Raw genomic sequence first — 26,418 nt, 5'->3', positions numbered from 1 at the left:
TATGCACTAGAAATTCACCCAACGAGATAGCACTTACTAATTAACCAGAAGAAAGTATTCCTGTTGTCCAGACATTTTGTGCAAAACTGTGGACTCTTCTTTGATAAATGCACAGGTGAGGTTCCATCCTGGCCCTCATGCTCATTTCAAAGAAATTAAACCTCAAAGGGAAGTACTTACAAATATAAATGTAGCCGGTGCCCTAGTTGAAGCTCCACTTCTGTCATCATCCTAACTTCTTGCGCTTGGCCATGGAAAAGCAAATGTGTCATTAGTGATGTCATAAATGATGTCATGGGTGATGTTATATGCAAAATTATAAGCAGTGTGTGGCAGGACGCTTGTTGTAGTTAGCTTAACTATAACATCACTTTATATATGTATTTGTGTGTGTGTACACACAATATATAACAAAATGTTTTTTAAAAATAATTGTTCTAAACACTTTCTATACTTTCAGTGTATCTTCTCACTTAATTATGCGCACCCTTGTGCGGATGCATTAAAATAGGAAGCATTGGAGTGTATAATAAAACCTATGGCCCTTACTCCAGTGGTGTGGCTTACTGGCCCAGATGGTGGATGCATAATCCAGCATCTCTGCTGCATTCCCCACCATCCATGGGAATGCTGCTCGACCAGATGGCCTGATCTAGGACTGTTGCAGCCATCCTTAAGGCCTGAAAATGGGGGAGACTGCGAAGAGGAACATTTTACCCATGGTACCTTGAAGGCGTGGTCCCAACGGGTGCCCTCCAGGAGAAGCAGGCCGGAGTGCAAAATGTTGGTTGGGACATGGTGCCTGTGTATGCTGCTGCAGTACTGAGCAGCGGATCGAGCTCCCTGGAGTCGCTGCAGAACCTTAAGAAAGGCAGAAATCTTAGAGGCTGACCAGCGGGGCACTGGTCCTCAATCTTTTCCCCCTCTCCTTGCGGCCCTGCGGGAGATGAGGAAATGGCTGAAGCACAAAACGCAATTTAAGGGGGGTTTCGTTAGCAAAACAGACATGAGGGCACACTATTTGTTTATATGACAATGACCTACTACTGTATCGCCAGCAACCTACAGCAATGGGCCGTGTATTATTGGGCATTGGGCTACTGATCACCATGAGCGACACAGTTTGGAGGTAGAAGGAAAGGGAGGCTCCAACTCTGGGTGAATGGTGCTGGGTAGTGAACTGCTGCTGAATGGCTGAAGATACGATACACAAAGTGAGAGGCTATATTTAAAAAGCATCAGAGGTTTTGGGGCCATGGTGGAGTCATTACAATAAACTTACACCTTATTGAAACTGTCCTTTGCTATGAGTCTATTGTTAAAACAAAAGTTCCTTCAAGTTCTTGATAGGAACTGCATAAATTCCAACCTTTGTCAATATGAAGAGCGGTTTGTTAATTGTGTTGAGCTATACACAGCTAAGATTTTCTTATTGAAACACAACTGCATTGTATTAACTGGTGATTGGAGGAGATATGACATAAAATGGCCAGAGCTGCCTACTTTGGAACTGGGGAACCAGGTTCAAGTTCTGGCCTCAACGCAACATTCTGTGATCCCAGGAATATCTTCCCATGCCTTAAAAAAATGCAATGTAATTTGTGCTCATGTGAGATACTCTCTTGCATTTGGGCCGGATTTGCACTATTTCAAAACTTATTTTTCGAAAAACAGCAAAAAACTTCCATCCATCCCCATCATAATCCACTGATCATTGAGAGCAACATCCTTGTTAAACATAATAGATAGTAGTGCCCTTGTGAGGTATTTTAAACCAGTTGGAAGCTAGTCTTAGACCCAACACATAGAATGGATGTGACCATACTATAAAGTTCTTGAAAGGGGATTTTAGTTTGTGACGTTTAATACGTTCTAACAGTTTTTTTTTTTTTAGACTAACCTCATTAGAAGGAGTCTTCAAAAATAGTCCTGAAAGATTGTGCAGTGGTCTACTATACACAGAGGAACTTTCGTAATTGAGATTTTGTCACTGTTTTGGTAAAGATTATTAACCATCGTTAATCACCCTTTTTCATCTCTAGGTGATATACTTCCACTTACAGACTTTGGAAATTCAAGTGAAATCCTGTTATTTTCAAGAACTGTTGAGGCTTGTCCTTATTTCTTTATAGCTTTGTTAAACCTTATTTTACTTCTGTCAGTTTTGTTTCACAAGCCCTTTGAGCCTCTGGCGATAGGTAACAGTGATGATCTGGAAGGGTATTTTGATTGTTCCTGGCTTTGTCATTATCAGCTTGGAGATGGTTTCTACTCTGATGCAGAAAGGACACTTTGGCCCTCATTCCAACCCTGGCGGTCTATGACCGCCAGGGTGGAGGTCGCCGGAAGCACCGCCAACCGGCTGGCGGTGCTTCATCTGGCATTCCGACAGCCGCGGTCGCCCAGGATTCCGACCCCCTTCCCGCCAGCCTGTTTCTGGCGGTTTTCACCGCCAGAAACAGGATGGCAGGAATGGGTGTCGTGGGGCCCCCTAACCGGGCCCCAGCATGATTTTCACTGTCTGCATAGCAGACAGTGAAAATCGCGACGGGTGCAACTGCACCTGTCGCACCCCTGCAACACCGCCGGCTCCATTCGGAGCCGGCTTCAATGTTGCAGGGCCTTTCCCGCTGGGCCGGCGGGCGCTCGCCGGCCCAGTGGGAAAGTCTGAATGACCTCCCAAGTGGCGGTTCCCGCTTGGCGGGCGTCGCCCGCCAATGTAGGAATGACCCCCTTTTTCCTCTATTGTAATACTTGAGCTGGAGGGCAAGTTTCTGACGCTTTGATAGACTGGTCATGAGTATGTTTTTTTTCTTGAGCCTCCTTCCTCCCGAAGGCATCCAAGCATGATGTTGATCACTTTCCATGACCCTAATTCTAAGGAAAACAACTTCTTTGGCAGCTGTCAGGGCTGCTCCGTATTCCTAGGTAATGTGGCACCCAGTTTGGTCTGACTCTTTGTAAAAAAATAAATATATATATATCTATATATATATATATATATCTATTGCATTTTGAAAACATTACTCTAAATATGTGAACTACTGAGTTGATGTCAGAATTTGGCCAGCCTTTTCTGAGGAATTGATTATGCTAAGCTGTGGAGACAGTGAGGTTTCTTTCTCACCCTTAAATAACTTTAGTCACACTGTTCTGACTCTTGTAGATGAGATCGGTCTCCTTTGTTCTAGTCTAAATTAAACACCTTCCCTATTTCTATTTGCACCCAGTAAGAGTACACTGGGAGATAAGTGCTGATATGTTGGATTAATAACTTTAATATATAATGAGTCAGACATAGGGGTGCTATCTGGGCATCCAGTGAGTGTGGGAAAAGGCGGACTACAAACATCCAGAACAAGTGTCATTAATTGGCAAAACCTGTACTTTTCATGACACCAATTCATCACCTTATTGCCCTGTCTGGCATCTGCGTGTTTTCCCTAACTACATTGCCTGATCTTTAATGAACTTCTGAATGAATCTTTGACCGTTTGTTCATTTTCAGATTGTGAATGTATCCCGGCTTGAGGGGTCAGATAATCCAGCAGCTCTAATATATTTTGTGGAAGATGGGCATGGTGAGCGGCTTGAGGCTGCTAAAGCTGCAGATCTGATCAACATAGTAAACATCCAAAGGGCAGCCATCATCTTGGGATACCGCATCCAAGGAGTTCTTGCACAGCGTAAGTACCCACTGTCTGCGTTAAATATTGCATGTGGTTGGTTATTTAATGCTTTTTCAGAGCCAGTTCTCTAATAAGCTCTGAGTGAATTGTTATATAAAAAGTCACCAATACAGCACAGCAGCACAGAGGTGACTGAGAAACTTCAGGAACCATGTATCCTTGTGGCAGGCGTTGTGTGCCTTCACCCGTCCACTTGCCTCACCTGTAGCGCATTATGAGCGCTTTAAATTGCATCACAAAGTCCTGCAGCACAGTTGAGGGCCTGGGAAACTTCATGCACCATCTAGCCTTACCTTTACCCATCCACTTGCCTCACCTGTAGTGCGTTAGGAGCGCTTTAAACTTCATCGCACAGACCAACAGCGCGGGGAGCAGCACGGCAGCACAGCGGGGCCTGCGAGACTTCAGGCACCATCTGTCCTTGTGGCAGGAGCTGCGTGCCTTCACCCGCCCACTTGCCTCACCTGTAGCGCATTAGGAGTTCTTTAAACTCTATCGCACGGGACGTGCCCAGGCAAGTGCCCGAGCCAAGAGCAAGCCCATCTGAGCTTGTCCTCTGCCAGAAGAGGCTAGGCTGGGCTTGTTGTCTTTAAAGTGTGGCAGTGTATATTTCAGCAGAGTGTTAACCACCCCCCCCCCCCCCCCACTTCAGATTACCTGGTAAGTGCACTTGGGCATTTTTCTTTCTCAACTAATCATGGGCAAGTGCAAAATAACTTGAATTACTGGTGCAACACAGCCAACAGTGACCATAGACCATATGCTGGCGAGGGCAGTTGGGATCATCTCTAATGAGATCACACTTGCGGAGAGCAAGCTCTCTTTGGAAGCGCAATAAAGATTTTAGGATTGTCGCTGATATTCCACCCGTCCTCCCCAGACTCAGTCGAACCTGTAATGGGACCTGAGCATTTGCCACATAGTGACACAGCGGCCTCAATTGCCAACTTGGACTCCACTCTATTGGGTGAAGGCCCACCTGTTAAGCATAAGAATAAAGAAAAAACACAGCATGCCAACCATGAAGGTCCGCAAGTACAAACAGTTGCAGTTAAAACAAACGTTTGCTCATTCGTTTGTGGGACTTCCTGCCCATATGGACCTTTGTAATAAGATCTGCATGGTTCTGTAAGAGAAGTTACAACTGTTACAGAGCAGATTGGATCGCGTTGAACACCTTATAACAGCTCTGCCGGATAGACAAGGAGGTGTTACTGTTTCTACTAGCCATACGGCATCAGTCCAATAGCGTCTAGCTGTCCAGCAGTGAGCATAAATCAGGATTTTGCTAAAACTACTGATCTGATGACCTCTGAAACCAAGACACCATTATTCGCCAAACCTGTAAGTTGTGGGGACCCCCGCAACATAAGGGAATGGACACAACTGCTGCAGCTGTATCAAAGTCCGGCAGCTGGTCCAGGGCCAATACTGATATGGGGAAACAGGGTGGCGGGTCATGACTGCACTTGCAATCCTGATGTACGGAGACTACCACCAGGATCTAGTCCATATGTCCTGGTTCTTGCAGGTGTACCGCCACTCAGACCTGGTCAACAGGAATCCTAGGGCCACTCACAGAAAAATATCACTGGTGACTCTATTGTTGTAAATTTAAGGAATCCTCTCAGTGTTCTGAAAATATTAGGCGTGAGAGAATTTTACGAGCAATTTGAGACCCGAATTACCGCTCTTCCCCTTGGTTATTTTTTAGGCTGATTCCCCTGCATCCTCATCCTTGTGCCCCTTCAGCATTGGTTTTCTCATTTGTTAATGAAAACAGGTTTGCACCATTGGCTTATTTAGAGGCTGTTGATTGATTACCAATAACAGTATGTAGGGATCTGTCTCTACATCAGTGCCCCATATTTAAGGATGCTCACTCCTCGCCCAGTTCTATTATTCTGAGTTCTTCCATGGCTTTAACCCCGCTGCGGGTGTTAAACTGGAACATCGCAGGGTTACGCCCTAAATTTAGCCGCCCGGATTGGATAACCTTTATTCAGGGCTCTGCTATTATCTTGTTTCAGGAGACATGGGTTACTCAGTCACGTGGGTTTGATGGGTTTCAGTGTTTCTGTTCGGCCATACCATCTCGGCATGGATGTCCATCAGGGGTGAGTGTTACATTAGGGGGACACGTCAGTTCCTTGGAGCATAAATATAGTAGTTTTCAAGTTATATCACTAAAAATCGACATGAGTCTCTTTCTTTGTTAATTTTTATAATAATGTTTTTTTTTACATCCAAAATACTAAGTTTCCCCAGTTTGAATATGTCAAACCGATGCTCTATAAGGATACCCACGCAGGGCGGCAAATATTCCTCTGTAGGGGTGGCGACTTTAATGTGAAACTACTGAGCAAGCATAGCACATATTGCTCTTTAAAACATTCCCGCGCTGTAACTGACCCAAAAGATCAGGAATTGGAGGCTTATTTAGCGTCTTGAAATGTGGAGAATGGTATTGGTGTAGTGGGGATTAATGGTTCATTCGTACCTGCTTTTAGGAGAAGTGGTCGTCCCTCTATGTTAGATTATATTTCTGTTTCCCAAAATTTAGTGGGATCATTATTGCATGGCAAGGTAGTGATCATAATCGTCTGGAAGCGATCTTTTTACATCACCGCAAGGATAGATTCAAAGCAGAGAAAGCTGCTCAGGAAATTCAGCCCTCATCGGATAATCTCCATTAGGTGTGGAAGATGCGCAACCCTGCCCAATTTTTCACTTTGGTTATTATGGAGAATATGAATTTGTGGAAGTGTGTTTAGCTGACTCAGTGGTCTTTTTCTCAGTTGTTGAGGCACTCAATGGGTTATACTCAAGTATTAGGAAAGCTCTTTCAAAGCCCTCTCGCCTTGCAGCAAGCACGCAGAGATGGTTCAATCATAATTGCTCAGCAGCCAATCGAGTGCTCGGGTGGACTCTGGCCATAAACCTAGCGATGCCTTAGCAGTGACCAATGCATTAAAACACTATAAAGAAACTGCTGCTAATCGTTGGAAGGAGGTTTTGGTGTCACAATGGCATAGTCTAGCATAATCAGCCTTCCAGAAGGATGGAGATCTTTCTTGGCCACTGTCTAATTTGAAGAGTAAAAATCAATTAGTGTCCCCTGTCACTTGTCCCATTACTAGGAGCACATGCAAGACTCATTTCCCTGGCGTCTACGCAGCACTCTTCCCACAAAACGAGTTTGCAATTGATTATGGCAGATTAAAAAACTTTCGTGTTGGTGTAAATGAGGTAGAGGACACAATAAACCAGAGCATTAGTGGTAAGGCCCGTAGTCCCGATGGGGTCCCAACCGACATAATAAAATTTTAACAATGATTTTTGGGCACCCTTACAAACGTTTTCAATAATCTCGCTCATAACCGGATTCTTGTTACATGGAGTACTTATATTATAGAACCACTATTTAAACAAGCTTTTGCAATGCAATGGATCTCGCGCTTGCTCTAGTTAGAGCTATTAGTGTTGTAAATTTCTAATTGGAACTTTTTTGCCACACAAACTGAAAATAAAAAGTTAAACAGTTGACATAAGCCAGCCGATTCAAAGCGCCGCAGTGAGCGCGGAGGATAGAGACAAAATGAAAAAGAAGTTCTCTTGCAGTCAAAGTTATCGGCAAAAGTGCAGTTATCCAGTTAACAGGGTCGGTGGCCAAGGCGGTAACACAACCGCCCTAAGGAGGAACAAACGTAAAGCAGTTACCAACGAAAACAAAGGATTTTTGAAAGGCAAGCCAATGAACAAGTGATAGTAATGGGCGTGAGGTTGGTGTGGTCAAAAGCCCTGATACATACCAACACGTCAGAGAAGCAGCGCTTGTGCGCTGCTGTGCTCAACCTAAAAAGGTGATTGGTCCCAACTGGGTCCATTTCCTTAATCGACTCCAGCCTTGAAATTCTTGGGAGGGCCATTTACAACAGAATTACGGGATCTGTTATATAATCTTGCCAACATGGCTTTAGGAACAGCATAGGGATGATTCAGCAATGCCTAAACCTGAATCTAATCCTCGGGAAATATACTGTGGCCAAACATGGTCCCTTATATTTTGCATTCATGGACCTAACCTCCCGGTGGACTGCGTCAGCCAATTGAAGCTGTGGGACATACTCTTATCTCAGGGACTAGTTACTGTGTTTCTTGGTCCATGTACATAAAGATTTGAAGGCAGGATTCAGAATCCGCTCTGCGGGAGAGGTTTCAGGGGTTGTGGATGTCTTCCGGGGCATGTTAGCTCCCTTGTTTTTCAAATCAAATCAAATCAAATCATTAACATTTATAAAGCGCGCTACTCACCCGTGCGGGTCTCAAGGCGCTAGGGGAAAAAGGGGGGGTTATCGCTGCTCGATATTAATGAATTCTGTCCTGTTCTATCCTTCATTACCGCGGACGTTCTAAAAATCAAAGGGAAATTGTTGCTCACAATCTTGAACGTTGATGACGCAGTGCATATGGCATGTACCCCAAGAGCCCTGCGCCTCCTGATACTTGCATCTGTGGACTTCATGGCAGTGTTGGACTTAAGAACCAACTTTTCTAAGTCACACATTATGTCCTGTGGCACGAAGTGAAGACAGCTACTCTTTCTGTGGTAAAGAACACCCTAAGCAGCACACATTATTTTTCCTATCTCAGGATTACCTTTATGGACACGGGCTCCTGGGTCTCTAATATCATACAACAAAGGGCTAAATTTACCAAAGTGATTGGTACCCTCCCGCAACCAAAGCTGGGCGGCACGCTTGCTCCACTTTTGAATATCTGCAAGCCACAGTGCGTCTGTCACACTGTATGAGGCTGGGATATGGGTGTTGAGGGAATTCAGAGGGAGGAGATTGTTTCTTTAGGACCCTTCTTTCTTTTGCGCCGTCTGCTTCTAGCCAAATTTCCCATAAATAACTGGGCATGCCATACTTAGAAGAGTGTAGCAGAGTACGGCCAGCCTTGTTATGGTTCGCATTCTGGAAAAACGAGGAGGCGGGTCTCTCTAGAGACGTTATTTTGAACTCTCGCATGTGAGGAAGGGTTGCGTATCCCCTGCTCATCGTATATCAAATCAGAATATGTTAAAATCAATCTGCAGCACTTCTTTGATACCTTGTAGAATAGTGTGCCATTCATGAAAGCACGTCAAATAGGCCTAATATAGTTGGCAGTAATCTCAAAGAGTTAGCAGGGAAATGAGCAGATCCACTATTATTGCCTACAGGAATATCCCCTTGACTTATCCTCGCTCCTTCTACCTACCGCAGGTCACAGGCAGCTCTCGTTATTATTCCGCTTTAGAGCAGACACTGTGAGATTTTTGTGGTGCTTTCCTTTAGGTTATGTGAAAAATCTCGAGAACACATACTGTCCTTGCGATGATATATCTAGGCAATCTATGCCGCACTTCACATATTTTTGTTAATGTTACGGTGCTTACACGTTGCATGTTTTAATACCACTTTTAAGATTAAAATGTAGTGAGTATATGCCGTTTGTCTGCTTTTATTGCAATTATCAGATGATGAGACTATTTTACATGTGGACTCCTTACACAGGGTGGCCGTGAAACCCCGGAGTATAATGTTAGGTTAGATGTCTTCTCACATTGTGAGGGTAGACATGATTTTTACTAGGTTGCATACTGCAGTAATTAATTTTACAAAATTGTTTTATTTGTTGTACATTATTTATTCTGTACTTTTTATGGATGATTATTTTAACCCAGTAAAGATTTTTGACTGACTGACTGAAGTCACCAATACCCCATTCATGCATCCCTTTGTTTGTCATAGAACATACACAGACATGTTTGTTTTTTGGGTTTATAATATTTTCAAATATTGTATCTGTCCTTGAAAAAAACTATCTAGGCTCTAAATGACATATGTGATGGATGTTAGTGGATGCACTTCATTGCTTTGGTATTTAATTGGTATGTTAGTGTAAATGTGCATCTTACAATTATCGTTTTCCTTTCAAATAGTGATTTGTGGGATTTCACTCACCCGTGTCTTTTGATCTGTAAAACTGTCAGTCTTCAAATAACCAAGAAACACTTTCATAAACTGTGTATCAGTTTAGCTGTTTTGTTACATAGCCCCCATTTGTTGCACAGAGATTTTCATATTTAAAGATGGGAGGATGCAGCTGACAAGTTTCCAAATCCGTACAGCCCTCGCCATCCTGAATTATTCACCAGTTACATTGCATGACCGAAACCTTTCCCCACCCCATCGCTACGTTACTCCTTGGCTAGATTTGGCCATTATTAAGTATGAAATTCATATATACATAACTGTGCAAGCACTTTAAAGCACATCGGTTTTATAACCTTTCTGCCACTATTCTAAGTCAAGTAGACGACCGAGTAGAAGTTGCTCCCGAATGTGCACAAGTATCTGTTATCAGCAAGGTACTTGCCAACATTTTCCAAGATGCGTAAAAGGACTTTGTAAGGCTGCATATATGTTGGAAAGGAACAAGATGATTTACCTAAGTAGCAACCATTGAACCAGAGTCATAAAGAAAACTTAACACGGCTGTGCACTCTTGTGAAATGTATTTATATCAAAAGAAAGAGTCTGAGATTACATTTTCTCCCAAGAAATGTTAGAAGTGTCAATCATATGATGCATTCTGTAAGTACCAGTGATCTTACATGTTTGCTCCAGGGAGGCTAGCGTTCAAAGGCATTTTTACAAGGCATTCTAGAGGTCCTTCAAGAGGAGCTGTTTTGAATGAGCTTGATCAGTAAGGATGGCGAGGGGGTGGGGGGTGAGGGGTGAGCTTTAAATTTCCTAACAATCACAATGCCATATCATAGTAAAATATATTATTTGAGATGCAGAGTATGAGGGGGTTTAAGGGACAGTGGAAGGGATAGCAGTACGGATTGTTATTGTTACTTAAAAGACAATATGTTGTAAAATAACCAACAGTTTTAATAACTTTAAAACAAAGGAGAGTGTGTGTGTGTGTGTGTGTGTTTGTCTGTGTGCATGTAAAAATCCTGGGAAAAACCCGACAGCCACCTTGACATTCCCGATTGAAAGCACCTGTATCCAACTGGTTGCTAAAGAATACTTTTTTTAGTGAAGCTTTGCCCCTAGGTGTCACGTAAGGCATTTGGTCCTAAGTGCATAGGCTACAGAGACAAATGCCATAGGAAACGTGGGGCCTTTTTAAGAAAGTGTAAAACAACATTACAGGAATATGGCACATTTAAAGTAGGTAGATACCACCCGTCAAATTTCTTAAAATATAGTAGATTTCTAATTCACTTTAAATGTTGGTTTGTGGTTCAAATAAAAATGTTTTTTAAATATTTAGGGGGTTATTACAACTTTGGAGGAGGTGTTAATCTGTCCCAAAAGTGACGGTAAAGTGACGGATATACCACCAGCAGTATTACGAGTCCATTAAATCCTATGGAACTCGTAATACGGCTGGTGGTATATTCGTCACTGTACCGTCACTTTTGGGACGGATTAACACCTCCTCCAAAGTTGCAATAACCCCCTTAATCTTTTAAAGTACATTTCAAACACACTGTTGTTAAAACATGTCTCTTAATCACTACCATCTACAGTTGTCTCTATCAAGAGGTGTCTGAGGAATATATGATCGAACAACACATGCGCCAATCACGCATGCCTGAACAACGCGGTCGGAACAACAACTGCGTTGTTTCCACGAATGCCCTTACTATGATTTTTCGTTGTTAAGGCATGCCTAGTAAAGGGATGTGTGGAGCGGCATGTGTGGTTTTTGCATGCCAATCCTCCTCACCCGCCCTAAAAATACAACTACCCCGATACCCCCACCCACGCAGAGCCCTAAAACCTACCCCCACCTGCCATAAAAACAACCAACCTCATCCCCAAAAATAAAACTACCCGCCCCTAAAAACAAAACTACCCGACCCCCACCCCCAAAAACACTAACTACCCCGACCCCCCACCCACAAAAAACAAACTACCCCAATCCCCCACCCCAAAAAATAAACTACCCGATCTCCCACCCCCAAAAACCAAGCTACCTTGACCCCCCAAAAACCAATCTACCCTGTTCTTAACCCCCAAAAATCAAACTACCCTGACCCCAAAAACTTACTTCCCCAACCCCCAAAAACCCAACTACCCGACCCCAAAAACCAAACTACCCGACCCCTCACCCCAAAAAAACAAAACTGCCCCAATTGACCACCCCCAAAAACAAATGTACCCTGACCCTGCCCCTAAAAACAGAATTGCCCAGATCCCCCCACCCCTAAAAACCAGAAGTACCCGACCTCCCCCCACCCCAAACCCTTAATCCACCCCAGCCCTTAATCCACCCACCTCCCCTGAATCCACCCCAACCCTAAAAACTAACCCTGCCCCAGCCCCACTTACCTGACTGCGTCGGCTTCCGATATTGACTCCCTTTTTCTCTGCCTTAACCACGCCAAACCCTTAATCCACCTCCAATCCCTAAAAACTACCCCTAGCCCCGCCCCAGCCCCACTTACTTGACCGCGTCCTCTGACGATGCTGACTCTTTTTCGCTGCCTTAACTATGCATCTGCGTTGCTTTAACAACGACATTATGGGTCCAGAGTCGTTGTTCCGGATGTTCCCAGTCTCCGAGTAAAGGCCCAAGTAAGGGTATTTCTTACCAGACCTCCTGGGTAAGCGATTTGTCAGGGCCCCTGTCCTGGGGAATCACAACCCCCTTTATACTCATAATTAAGGTATCCGCTGCTGTAGGCAGGTGTAACAGCCCATTGTGCAGGGATCCCTTCTCTTCCTGTGTTCGATGTCAGTGACCCGTTCGTAGCAAACGTCATTCGTAGCTGCGGAATCTCAGGCAAAAAGCGAGTGATTCGCCTATGGGAAGGATTTATAGCGCATGACTGCTAAGGGCACCACCAGTCCTGAGACACGTAAAAAAAGAAGCTCCATACTCCATCCACACCAGAAGGTAACACTACTGCCATGCTCGAAGACCCAAGCACTGAACACCCAAGGTACCTTGGTTCACTGATCTGCCACCAGCACCTTAGGAAATTACGTTACTGAGGACGAGTGAGCAAGCAGTGCATTTGTTGCCCAGGATACAGATGATGCACAGCGGCCCCTCGCCGCAGTACCACTGGATCTGCAGCAGCAAACAGCCCTGCCAGCTGAGCCTGCACCAGCTGCCAAGCAGCCCACGGCGCCCCTTAACTCAGTCAGGTGAAGCCAGGGCTCTACAAAAAAGCATCACAAGCGCTTCTAGGAAGTGCGAGGAGGGTCACATTATAAGGTCTGTCAGCTGGCACGTTGTCCACAGGCCATACATTGAGCATTTGTACAAGAACTCTGTATTTGTCTAGGCCAGTCAAGAGTCAAACACCACGCTACACATGTTGTAGAAAAAACAATAACGAGTAAACAGTTATACAGCTCCTGCAGGCTATGGGAGAAAAGCGCTGGCAGGAAATGGATTCCTGGCCTCGGGTCGCATTCCGCTTTACAATCGTATTGTGCATTTGGATAAAGACCGAGGGAATCTGCCTTCTCTAAGAGGCAGAAGTATTACTTACTAGTAATGCTATGCGCACATCAGAGGTTTTGATCAGTTGTGAAGATTTGTTTTTTCAGAGGTGCTTGAAGGAAAATGTTGGGGGGAGGGTGGGGGGGGGAAATCAGTCTAACGTTGAGTCTCTATTTTAATTGCTAGATAACCTGAGCATTAATGTAAAACTCCATAAGGGCGATAAACGAATCCCCACCTCGTGCCATCTTGTGATAATCAAGAGAGCTTATCCAAAGGTTCTTTGCTTGTTCAAATAACTTGAACACCCCCAGACGGAGCATGATGTTAACATACATTGACTGCTGGCACTGCGCACCTTCAGATAGATCAGCATGTATGTCTTTCAAGGGAGAAAATAAGGAACACCGTCACAAAACTGGGTGCAAAGAAAATCCTGAAATCGAAAGACCGAGGCGGGATTATGCTGTGCATCCATATTGTTGCTAAAATAGTAGTTCAAGTGTCTTTCACACACAACATGTTTAATTTCGAGGCACTCAGTGGAGACTTAAATAATGCGCAAGATTGAAACCTACTTCCCTTCACCACAAAGTGGATTAAAAAAAGGCTAAAATGAATTCAGACCGTTATCTGTGGAAGCCAAAAAGCATGTGCTAATGCGAGGGTTGCCATGGGAAGGCGCACTTAAATCGATCTGTACGAAAGGTGTGAGATACTTGGGTGGCTGCAACAGATGGGGAAGCAATGCAGTTGAGTATCCAAGTACCTTGCAACCAAAAATGTAGCAAAACCTGAATAAGGCATGGTGTAACTAGCAATCTATTACAAAGGTGTTTTTTCCACATACACCATTAAAATGCTGACTGCTGCTGACAGCCTTTGTTTATATGTAATCTGCATTTAAAACCCAATTTGTTCTTCAGTGACGAGTTCCTGTACTAACTTGGCATCTATGTTTGACGAGTAATAGGTCTGTAACAGCCACATTGACGAAGTTGAATTGGATTTGTGGATTGTCAATTCGTGAAAAAATCATTTGTCATCTTTAAAACTACAGTTCTGAAGTGAACAGTTCCATTAGGCGCATAAATTGTAGTTGGATGTCTGATTTTAAAGCCTTATTGTTTGATTAGTAAATACATTTGTAATTCGGGTGCTTGCAAAAATCGGTGCTACCCTCAAATTCTCTCTCCCACCATCAATCAAATTACAAGTGAACCGATTTTTCAGTTGTGTGACCTGCATTATCGCCGTTCTTCAAACAATCTTTGTATCCTCGTCTCTGCCCTTTTACTGTTGAGTGTTTTTTAAAAATGCTTATTAGCTGGTTGGTTTTTGGAAGGAAGATGGCTTCCATTGTCCTTCAAGAATACTCAACCTTTCTGAATGTGATGGCTAATATTAATTGTCTGTTTTTTTGTCTTTGCTGAATGTTTCATTGCTCTGAGCTCAAAGATGAACAGACACACCATTGCTGAAATGTATCCCCAAAGTTATTTGTTGTTTTTGATCAAGGTTCATTTTCTGTGAAGTTCATGGTCCAATGAATGTAGAGCATCTCCAAAACTATTTCCTTACTGTTGTATGGAAGTTTTTTTTTTTTTTTTTTAAGAACCACCACATAAATCTATGATTATTGTTGCACGACAGGCTATGTAGTTAGCCCTTGCTTTTACCACCATTTCTTTCCAATACGCATTAAATGTATTTATCCTTTTCTAAAAGCTTTAGGATGCAATGCATATGCCGGTTGACTATATGGATCCCATTCCGAGACATTAGGATATTTATCTAGCTTTTCAATAGCTTGTTCAGAAAGCTACACATATTGGAACATCTATGCCACTCACAAACTTCAGTAATTAGAGCTCTTAAATTTTAACTGTTTTCCATAGCCTTCAGTGTGTCTTTGCAAAATTATACTATCCTTTTTGGTATTATATACTCAAGCCCTTCAAGCTATTTCCTTCAAGTAAGCCTCTCTACAGAGAATATGTTTTTTAAAAATTACGTCAGTACACCCTCATCAGGAATTTTCTGCATCTCCTTTTAAGTGCTGCAGTCCTCCTACATGCCATTGCTTGAATCCTAGTTTTTCGTAAAAGATATCAGTACTGTAGAACATGTACACCCTCATCAGGAATTTTCTGCATCTCCTTTTAAGTGCTGCAGTCCTCCTACATGCCACTGCTTGAATCCTAGTTTTTTGCAATATTCTTCGTAAAAGATATCAGTACTGTAGAACATGCCTGCACCTTAAACCCCCAGTGCTTTTTAGGTTCCGCCTACAGCATGCATGCATTGTCAGTGAAAGTTTTTTCAAATAAAAAAAAAAAAAAGCTAATAAACGGGCTTATAGCCCACCCCAAACTTACTGTTACTTACCTTTGTTTGGCTTCCTTGTCACGCTCATTTCCATGCTTCTCATTGGTCACGGCCACCTGCTGCTTCCACTTTTTCTTCTCTTTTTCCTGTCTTCTGGTCCCCATGGAGCTTGGACCAAGTGCAATTTTCTGTCTGTGCGGCCAGTGTCCTATCACCGGCCACCCCTTGTACGGGTACTATATTTTATTCTAGCTCTCCTTAAGAGTGCATGTGTTTGCAGGCCCTTCCTATCTCTCCCACACCCTCTCCTCTTCTTATTGTTTGCCCTTTCCCTGCCATGACTTTCCGCTTTGTTGCCTGTATATGCATTACTGTGCAATGAGGGATGATTTCGGCGAGAATGTTTGCTTTACAAATACACCTCATGTTGCGTGTCAGCTCAGGCGCCGCACAGATTTACTTCGCGCGGTGGCAATGCGTATGTTTACCTTTCCAGTAACCTTTAAAATGACTTGTGTGTATGAAATATCACTCACAGCAGAAACGTTTGGATTCTGTGTGTTTGTATGTCATGTACACCTTCCTCTAGAACAGTGGTCTCCAAACGTTTTAACGCCACGCCCCCCAGTTGCAAAATAAAAATCATTAGGCCCCCTGTCAGAATTTTTCACAATTATTTTATAAAGATGGCAATGTTTAAATATGTCTAGACCTATTTAAACATTGCAGTTAAGTACTGTTACCTTTTTAAAAATGCAATATCATGCCTCTGCTTAAAACAAAGGCCTGTGATCTGTATAATGCTTCTTTTGGCCAGAGTCTGCCCCCCCCTGCCCCCCTCCCCCCGGATCACTTGAGGCCCCCCTACGGGGGCCCGCCTCCCAGTTTGAAGACCTCTGCTCTAGAATATCCCTGGCAATGCACATCTCATTACAAAATCCGTTTTCATTGAAAAGTAACCTGCATGCAGTTAGTAATCTCGAAACTGCAAGAATTAGCAATCAAATTACTTCACACAGCATGAGCTGTTTATGATATTTATTTACATGTTTAAACAAGCACTGGCAAAGCCTATAGGTTTTGTCTTCTTAAAATCTATTGGTATTGTCAAGGTTTTTTTTTTTTTTTTTAGTCATGTTGAACAGACCCTGGCTGCTAGGCCAAGGCAAATTGGCCGCTACAGTCACAAGTTTAATTTAAACTTGGTTCTCCAGAGGACAGACTCGGGCAAGGTCGTCATCAGTGCACCTCAACAGGAGATCATTGTGAAGATTCAGGAACATCATTTCAATGTTCAGAGTGTGACGACAATCTATGCCAGCGAGACCTAATTTTGGAAGAAGAGGGAAAGAAAGATGATAGTACAAGAGACGCTACAGTACTTAGTGAATTACTCTGGTCCCACCACCACAGTATAGAAGTCTAGTAAGGCGTGAAATAAAGGACAATCTGCAAAAGTGGGTGTTATATTTCATAAAACACAATTATTGCATGGTATTCTTAAGAAAAACTTCAACAATAAAGCTAAAAAAGTAGACACAAATGAGACCTTATTTAAATGTTGCTACTGGAAGTCCAAGTATTTCTGATGAAATGATCAATAGAATAGACTCAACCAAAGGGAAGGAACAATGGTGTATATTGAACATATTTTCTAATACCAAAGCATGATCTTACTCTGCATGTCCTAAACAAATGTATAAAAACACAAGCATCACTAATTATCACACTTAAAGAAGAGAGCCCATAGTTAGAGGAAGATGACTTTCTGGCAAACAATTGTTGAAAGGTGTGTATTTTCACATTCTCCAGTATTAGATCTTGCTTCACATGCTTAAATCATTCCCGCCATCGAGCTGGGAGTTCCATGGTGGACTTGGTGAGCAGTGCATTGTTAAACATACAGAGGTAGGCTTTAACATAATCCCAGAAGTAGCCTATTCACGTTGTTACTACGGATCCAAAACCTAACCAATCAGAGTAAAGTGCAGCCTTCCGATCTCCCACTCAGGCTCCCATAGTTCGTATTTCCACAGCAGGTGGTGTGTAAAGAGTCCCGTTGTGCTCTGCTTAGTCAATTAAGTTGGTTTATCAGAGAGTGACACCTTGCGCAAGTGTGCCAACAACGTTTTCCAAGGCAGGGTCATCCTGCACAGTGATAACACCTTTTTACAAAAATAGATGTATTGACTACACCAGAAAACACAAGAACAACCCTGATAGTTTCATAAGAATATCCCAGTAACAATAAAGCGAGAACATACCTCACCATGTAAGGTTTTGTCTTCTCCTTTGCAGAGTCTTCTTGACATGGAAGACTCAGATGAAGAAGGGCCTTTCGGACCATCATACAGTCCTATGCAGTTAAAAGTAAAATTCCAGGACCCGGAAGAAGACTAGCAGGGGAGTTTATTTGCTTCAGATCAGGATAACATAGGAACCCCTGACACAAGAAGCTCTTTCCAGCCTTTTGACCAACATGATGTTGAAGGATGGCCATATGGAATGACCCCTCTACTACTCTACTGCCAAAGCAGCAGCAGCAACATAGTGCTGCACCGTCTATGTCCTGCCATAAAAAGGCCCCTCGTAGGAAAGCCAAAAACCAATTTTGAAACAGCAAATATCAAGATGGCACGGTTACGAAATATCAGAAGGTGACTGTAGGTGGAAAGATCTCTCTTCATTACAACCATTGGGCCAACAGAACATAAGATCACATTATGTTGGATCTTATAAAGCATGGTCACACAAGTTTATCCAAAAACCTCCAATTACACAACTACACAAGTTGCTCCAATATCCTCCATCTATTATGAAAGGAAGTCATCACCATCTTATAAAAAGGGACAGTAGAACTGATCTCAAGTTAACAAAGACATTTCAGCTTTTACTCCCATTTTGTCCTAATAAGGAAAAAATAGGGAGAGTGGAGTGAATCTCAACTACTATCTGAAAAAGCAGAAATTCCTCATTGTTGCCATACAATTGGTTCTACAACTTCCCCAAAGTATTATATGCCAAATTTAGCCCAGCAGGACGCTTACTTTTATATCTCTAGTCGCCCACTCATTGCAGCTTCTTAAAATTTCAAGTTACCAATTTCCATTATCAGTTCAAAGTCCTCGCCTACAATCTCATATCTGCCCAAGGGCTTTCACAAAGTGCAAGGCAATAGTAGCTTCTCATCTCCCTAGACAAGCTCATCAAAATTTTCCCTATTTGGTAGACAGCTACTAAGGGAATTAATTTCAAGGCTACCAGAAGCTAAATGCAGCTCTTAATGGGCTAAGGCCTGCTCTAAATAGAGATGGAGACAAATTCTTTCTATAGCATTGCAAAAAAATCCAGCTTCTAGGCACCGTTTTTAAAGTTAAACAAAGCATTCCCATCCAAGGAGAGAGCAAAATGTCTCACAGCATTAGCTACACATCTGCAAAAAGAAAAGACAACCACAGTGCAAATTTTCAAGTCCTTTTTTTGGATAATGTTATCCTGCATTTGTTTTTTTCCCCACATTGCCGCCTTCGCATGAAGCCATTTTAGGAGGCAATGAATAAACAGTAGCTGCAGAAGAAAGGTTAATTCGATGACCCAGTACCAGTACTGTGTGAGATGAAAAAGGCTGTAGTCTGGTGGCTTCAATGCAACAACTTCACAATCAGGTTAACTTTTTTTCAAGGAAAATCCCATTTTGTTATGACAACAGATGGCTTCCTAGAGGATTGGTGTGTACAACCGCAAGAGTTATACGTCACTGGTAGATGAACAATGGAAGAAGCTCAATTACATATCAGACTCCTCAAGCTTAGATCGATTGCTCTATGACTGCGCTCTTTTCTGTCAAGACTACACAATTCTTCATTGGTGATAAATACAGACGACAAAAAGCATGTTCTATATCAACAAGGGGGAACACAATTCCACATATTGTCCAAGGAGCAGCAGAAAACATGGGATAGGACAATATCACATCATTTTCAGATAAAGGCAGAGTCTTTTCTAGACATAGCAAACTCTTGGGACGACAGTCTCAGCGGGTCAACAATTGAATGTGGCCTCCAAAGCCAACTTTTTCAACTGCATGACCATGGTAGCAAACTGTATGCAAACCAGCTGCATGCAGCTCAACTCAGACAAGACAGAAGTACTGGTCTTCGGCAACAATACTTCTCCAAGGAACCCCACCTGATGGCTGTTGGAGTTAGGACCAACACCCTCATCCACAGACCACGCACGAAATCTAGGGATCATCCTAAATGACAAGCTCAACATGACTGTTCAAGTCAACGCAAAGTGCACCTCCTCTTTTCCACATCATAAACATGCTGCAAAAGATCTTCAAATGGTTGCCTCAGAACACCAGATGGACCATCACACAAGAACGCGTCACCAGCAGGCTGGACCATGGAAACACTATCTACGCCGAAACCTCCAAACAACTCTTATACAGACTCCATACCATCCAGAACACTGCTGTAAAACTCGTATTTGACCTCTCACCCGACCCACGTCATACAGCACCTCAGGAAGCTTCACTGGCGCAGCCAATTCAAACTTCTCACACACACACACACACACATACAAAGTCCTACACACCCCATCACCATAATACCTGAACAACCGCATATACTATCACCAACCCACCAGACTCTTACACAAAGGGAGTCAATTGGGGGTCAAAGCTGCGACCGCTGACTTTTTATTTGCGACCTCTGGGACTCTACTTGCGACCCCTGGCTCTGAGAGGCCACTGAGCAGCACAAAGATCAGAAAGCAAATGTGGCTTTAAACGTGGCTTTCATAAAGTCACGTTTATATTCTGTAGCTGTCACACTCTTGCCACTTTCTGGGGCCTACAGAAGTCTGCGGCAGGCATCGGTCTCAAAAGTGAAACTGTTATTGATTTTGTCTGTTTCAAGAGTTGGGGGCCTTCCTTCAGAAAGAGATGGGACTGCCATGGAAGTGGATAAATATTTATATTTTGGGGGTCTGAAATGAGGATACGAATACCTTTCTGCCTCTGTGAAAATTTGGAATTAGACCTGCGAGAATTATGAAGAAAAATACATGATTGCTCTCTGCTGTGTAACACTCCTCACCAAACGAAATCAGAGCTCTACAAAGTAGGCTACACACCAGGGTCTAATGCTCGCACCCTCTCCCTTTCACGATTCTGACAACCATTGCCTAGTGACCAGGAGAACCTCTCATTACCTCGATGAGAGCTGTGGCTGAATCATCCCACTGCAGCACTAGACCGCTAAACCCTGGCAAGAAACCCAAAGGAAAGAGAAATAAGAATGACACATTTTCCACATTGTTTTTAGACGCTTTATATAGCATTACATGTAGCCCACTTAGATTGCGGTTTAGCTTTGCATTATGGTACTTGTAGTCCTGGAGTTAGATTGTGATAATCAAAACTGAAAGCAGATTAAATCGTAGATTATTCCAGGACTGGATGCACATCTTCTGCCTGACCTTGAGCAAATTGCAATCTGTGGGATTCTTGATTATACCTCGCAAAAATGTATCTGTCATGTATCCCGGCATAAGGTGAACTGCATTTCATTTTTGGGACATTATAAGATTTAAGTTCCAAAGTTTGACTTGTGCTAGCATTTAAACGAAAAATGTTTAAATTGACTCCTCGTGCTACCACAGTACTCACAGCCTTACAGCTCTTACAGTTCACCTTTGTCCTCACTTGCATCGTGCATCATTTTCCCAGTATTTACACTAGTGTATAGCTCACACTGCATCTCCATCCTCATTTGTACCGTGCACTGCCTTCCTCCGATCTTTCACAATACCTCGCTGTCCTCACTAGCACCATGCACTGTTATCTCAGTACTAAGGGCCCCTCGGAGTTCTCACTCTGCATCGCTATTTTTACTTGCACCCTGCACTGTTATCTCAGCTCCCAGTATGAAGACTCACAGTTCTCCCAGTGCGTCTATCATGCAACATGCATAGCTATTCAGTACTAAGACACCCACAGAATTCTCACACTGCATCGCTATCCTCACTTATATCATGCCTCACTATCCTAGTCCTACAACTCCAACAGCACTCTGACAATGCATCTCTATTCTGACTTGCACCATGAGTAGTTTTCCCAGTGCTTGAACAGAGCCATCACAAACATCTTTTTTTTTTTAACCACTTTTTATTAAATATGGCAAGTTAGTAGAGTAACATTCATCGTAATCAGAGTTCAGTTGTCATTTACATAATAAAGTACATCAAGAGGGTCATCTTCATACATATATGCACATTTGACAGTAGGAGTCATCGGTTCTTACGAACAATTAAACAGTATAACAATAACAAAAGGAGTCTATAACTGCTGTTGTGTATCAAAAGTAGAAACACGCAAAGGCTTGGGACATTATGGGCCACCAGTTCCAGCATTCAAAGCTTTTTTTTCGGTGTGCTTGAGCTCATCATGCAACTCTGCGTGAGCTCCCACTGTCGTCCGGCTACAATGTCCTCGTATAAGGGCTTTTAAAGCCTCCCCTTTCACCACGTGGGAGGTGGCTGTGCCCCAGTTCTCTGTTAGTGTGTCACGGCTTCTAGTGTGGTATCCCTGAACACCTGGTTCTCCCGCATCGAAGGCTGCAGGTGCCATGTGGGAACTGGTAGTCAGACTGTTCCTCCCCAATCGAAGTGTATCAGGAGGGGATTGTTGTCTGAAAGAGTCTCCACTAAGTATTCGGCCGATGTGACCTGCAGTTGGAAGGAGCAGTGCCAAAATACATAGTGTAGCCTCCAATGTAGGTTGTGCGAGGAGGATAGTAGGAGTATCCTCGGGTACCAGGATGAAGTGTGCACAAACTATCAAGTAATGACCTGTGTGCGAGCCACTGGGTGAAGTGAGCTGTGGTAGTTTGTGTGGTGAGGTCGTGAGATGGGGGTGGAAATGGCCTAGTTGTGGATGGAGTTTGCCATTGAGGTCCCCACCAAGAACCCAAGTAATGTGCTCCCACCTGGTCAGGATAGTTGAAAGATGTGTGAAGAAGGCTAGTTGCAACACGTTGGAAGCATAAATGCCACCCAACAGGACAGGCCTGCCTCTAATTGTGCCTCAACAAAGACATATTTTCCCTTTGGGTCTTTCACCGCGGCAGTGTCGTGGAAGGAGACTCCAGGTTGGACCCACTGCAGTGACCCTGTGCAGAGCCTGAGTATGTGGTACAATAGCACCGGCCCGGCAGCGCCGCTGCAGCTGCAGCTTATCATTCTCGCCAACTGCTGTGTGTTTTTTGCAGGTATACCACCCGAGCGCCCCTGAGTCTAACACATTGAAGACGCGGATGCCTCTTACGTGTAAAACCCAAACCGCGGGCATTCCATGTCATGATTTTAACACCAGCCATGTGACGCTACAATGTGGAATATTGTGCAAGGGGAGAGAACATGCTCTGTAGTCAGTGTGTCGGGCCATCGCTGTCAGAGTGAACACTCTGGAAAGGAAAGACAAAGCATGCTTATCGACTCTGAAGAACAAGTAAACAGTAACCTACAACTCCCAACCCAGAGCAGACTCACTTCCTGTGGTAAAACAGTAAATTAACAATCCCAAATAGGGGGTGTGCTCCTGTCTGCACTCCAGTGTAAACTGCGGCCACCCAGGAGTGAGGTGGATGGGTGACCAAGGAGAGAGCAACAGTCTGACTCAGATCGTGAACTGTAATGGTGACTCGTTGAAAGTGGAGACACGCGGCCCATTCTTGCAAAATCTTGGTTTAGGTGTAAATGAACTACACATCATATCCAGTGTTGCCTGGCATCTGGTGGGGGGCGCTCGAAGATGTGGTTGGAAAAAGGGTACATGATCAGCACCAGAAGCACTCTCATATCAGACTGTCAGCAGTTTGAGGGGTGACATCAAGCAGGGCCTGTGACAAGGTCTCACTCCTGGCCGTTTCTGGTTCTTGGTCTGATGTTATGTCATCAGAGGCCTGGGGGACAGAGAGTGCGTCTGTCCACCCATAGCGATGTTGTGGTCAAGAGAGCTTGTATTTGTTTTTCCTTTGAATGCGTAGGAGTCGGGGGCCCCTGTAGCCTAACAGTTTTGAACTCTCGGCTGGTGAACTTCCCTCGTCATTTTTGCCCGTTTGAACAAGGAGTGAGAGCGGATTAGAGTCCCCTATGGGCTTTGTTCCACTCAGTCCCAGGCGTCTGTTGGTTCAGTAAAGAAATAGCTGGTCTCAGGAACTATGATCTTGAGCCTGATCAGGAAGAGCAGTGAGTTTTTCAGGCTGACCTATCGTAGGTGCTTCTTTAACCCCAGAAAGGAAGCTCTGCAACACTGTACCGCTATGATGTAATAGGGGAACAGGACAGTGTGGGCTTTTTTTATATGCAAGTGGTTCTGCGTATTGAATGGCAATTAATATGTCTTCCCTCTAATTGGGAAGCTGGACCACCACTGGAAGAGGGGGCTTTGCCAGCATGTGATCAGCCCGCTCCACCAAGTACTGGGGCAATATGGCGTCAGGGCCCGCAGTCTGCACCGGCCACTCTTTGAAGAAACAAACCAGATACGCTCCTTCCAGGAAGCCTGTGATACAAAGGTTATCCCATCTAGAACAGCCTTCCAACCCCTCTGACCCCTCCACCCTTTTTCCCACCTTTCAAACTTACGCAGTAAGGGATTTGACCCATCCTTCCAGGTCTAGCAGAACGTGATTGAGCTCGTTCTCTGCCTGAGTGATGCAAGCAGACAGTTTACCTTAGCCCTCTCTGAGGAGTCGTACATCCACAGCACCCACTCGGCTGTGGAGGTCTTGCCTGGTGTCCGCAGTGGTCTCAAGGATCCTGTCCATCTTTGCATCAGCAGGGGTCAGGGTAGACTCCTCCAGGAGCGTGTCCACAGCTGATTGGCTGGTGTTCTTGGGGCAGGGGCGCCCGGGGCAGCAAGGGGGCGAGCTCCCCCCACACCCACCGCCCCTTGAAGGGGCTCTACAAGCATTGTGCTGTCAGGTGGTGTTGCTGGTAGCCGTGGCAGCTGGGTGGGCAGATGTGAGACAGTAGCACTCCCTGATGACCCACCAGTCCTCCGTGCAGCTCTTAAAAAGGCAGGCGGCTGGGCAGCACAGGCGTACACCGGGGAGGAAGGCTTCCTTTTGATCCCGCAACAATAGACATGTGGAGTCGGGTGTTGGGGACTGATCCTGCCACCCCCTGCAGTCGAAACCCGGGAATCAGGGGTGGGGGGAATTGGTGGGGACACAAGATGCTCGGAACTGTGCCCCAGTGGCCCCACCCTCCCGACACCCAGGCCCCCCCATGGTCATACTGTCTGATATCCAGTGGGTGTCTGCCCAGTGTGAGCCTTTACCCCCCCCCCTCCCCCCCTACTGCACCCCCCTCACCCCACTGTCCTGGCCTCACCAATCAGCTAAATCAACCCCATCAAGAAAATGCAGCTTTTTGGTTGTTCCCTACTAGAAAAGATTTCTCTTCTTTTTTTTTTTTGTGACCCTCACCCACTCTAGTGGTGGCATGCTTCACCATCGGGCCCACCTCAGCCCCTAAAGGCCAGGGTAGGCTCAACCGACTTGCAGGAGCACTTATAGACAACCTACTGGGGGACCAAAGATTAAAAATACCTTACTGATCACAAAGATATCCGTTTATTACCTGTATCAGTAGGTATGATTTAAAACAAAAAAAATCAACAAAAATGTATGCCTTACTCTAAAGTTTATGGTCCCATTACCCTCAACTATTGTGTTGACACCTTTCAGACCTTCAAAGGCCTTAAAGGTCCCAGGCTTTCTTCAGGACAAAAAATCTCAAATGTAGCACTGGTGAGTGATGAAACACCTTAATAGTATAAAATAAGTCACGCATAATGTATTAAAGATGCATGCAGGGCGGTAGTCGTAACTCACCTGTAATAAGAGCACGGTTGTGGTCCCTAGAAGGAAAAAACAGAAAGGAATACCTAAGTATATACACTGTTGCCACCATAAAGATAACCTCTTTCGTAATTAGAAGTCGCCATTTACATATTTTTTTTTTTTTTACATAAATCTGAAAGAGATAAAAACACTGTTTTTAGACAGGACAACACATATAGGCATATGTCAGGAGCCCAGTATTTAACAATGACTGCATGCATCAGGTGCAACAAAGTGGTAATATTGACACTCCACTTGACTGAGACACAAAGAATACACACATATTGGTAATGAAGACTGAACATGTGAGGATGTACATATGTATGCATGATTAAAACCATAACCCATTTTGCACTCACCTGTGTCGGGAAACCACAAAGCTTCTCTGGGGGAGCATACCCCTGTAGTCACACGCTTAGGGTATGAAACTTTTAAAGTGAAAAGCCATTAAACTTAAGTCACTTATAGTCGCCAGGTGAAAATTGCTGTGTTTCCTCTTGATGAAGTAAGTAGCAGCGAAGGGGGGTTGCCCACTGTCGATGAACTGATTGATATATATATATGTTCGGTGGCATGTGTAGCTGCAGATACACATGCTGTGCACATCCCGCCATCTGGTGTTGGGCTCGGAGTGTTACAAGTTGTTTTTCTTCGAAGAAGTCTTTTCGAGTCACGAGATCGAGGGACTCCTCCAATTTCGGCTCCATTGCGCATGGGCGTCGACTCCATCTTAGATTGTTTTTTTTCCGCCATCGGGTTCGGACGTGTTCCTTTTCGCTCCGTGTTTCGGGTCGGAAAGTTAGTTAGAATCTCGGAAAAATCGTCGGTATTGTTTGCGTTCGGTATCGGGTTAGTTATAACAGATCGACACCGACTTTTGAAGAGCTCCGGTGGCCCTTTGGGGTTTTTTCAATCCCCCCGTCGGGGCCTGGTCGGCCTGGCCACGTGTTTCTTCAAGGCTGATG

The 26,418-nt window shown here is 44.2% G+C and overlaps 1 protein-coding gene across 2 annotated transcripts in view; it reads left to right on the top strand.

The window, feature by feature from the left end:
• Window positions 1-26,418, top strand: part of KIAA1549 (KIAA1549 ortholog) — a 664,130-nt gene that overhangs the window by 372,938 nt on the left and 264,774 nt on the right. For both annotated transcript variants that reach the window (XM_069227988.1, XM_069227989.1), the window contains exon 10: window positions 3,509-3,686. In XM_069227988.1, coding sequence (XP_069084089.1) covers window positions 3,509-3,686 — 178 coding nt within the window. The remainder of the gene's footprint in view (window positions 1-3,508; window positions 3,687-26,418) is intronic.

Source organism: Pleurodeles waltl, chromosome 4_1, assembly GCF_031143425.1.
Source record: "Pleurodeles waltl isolate 20211129_DDA chromosome 4_1, aPleWal1.hap1.20221129, whole genome shotgun sequence".
NCBI classification, from domain to species: Eukaryota; Metazoa; Chordata; class Amphibia; order Caudata; family Salamandridae; genus Pleurodeles; species Pleurodeles waltl.
This window is presented reverse-complemented; position numbering and strand designations above follow the sequence as displayed.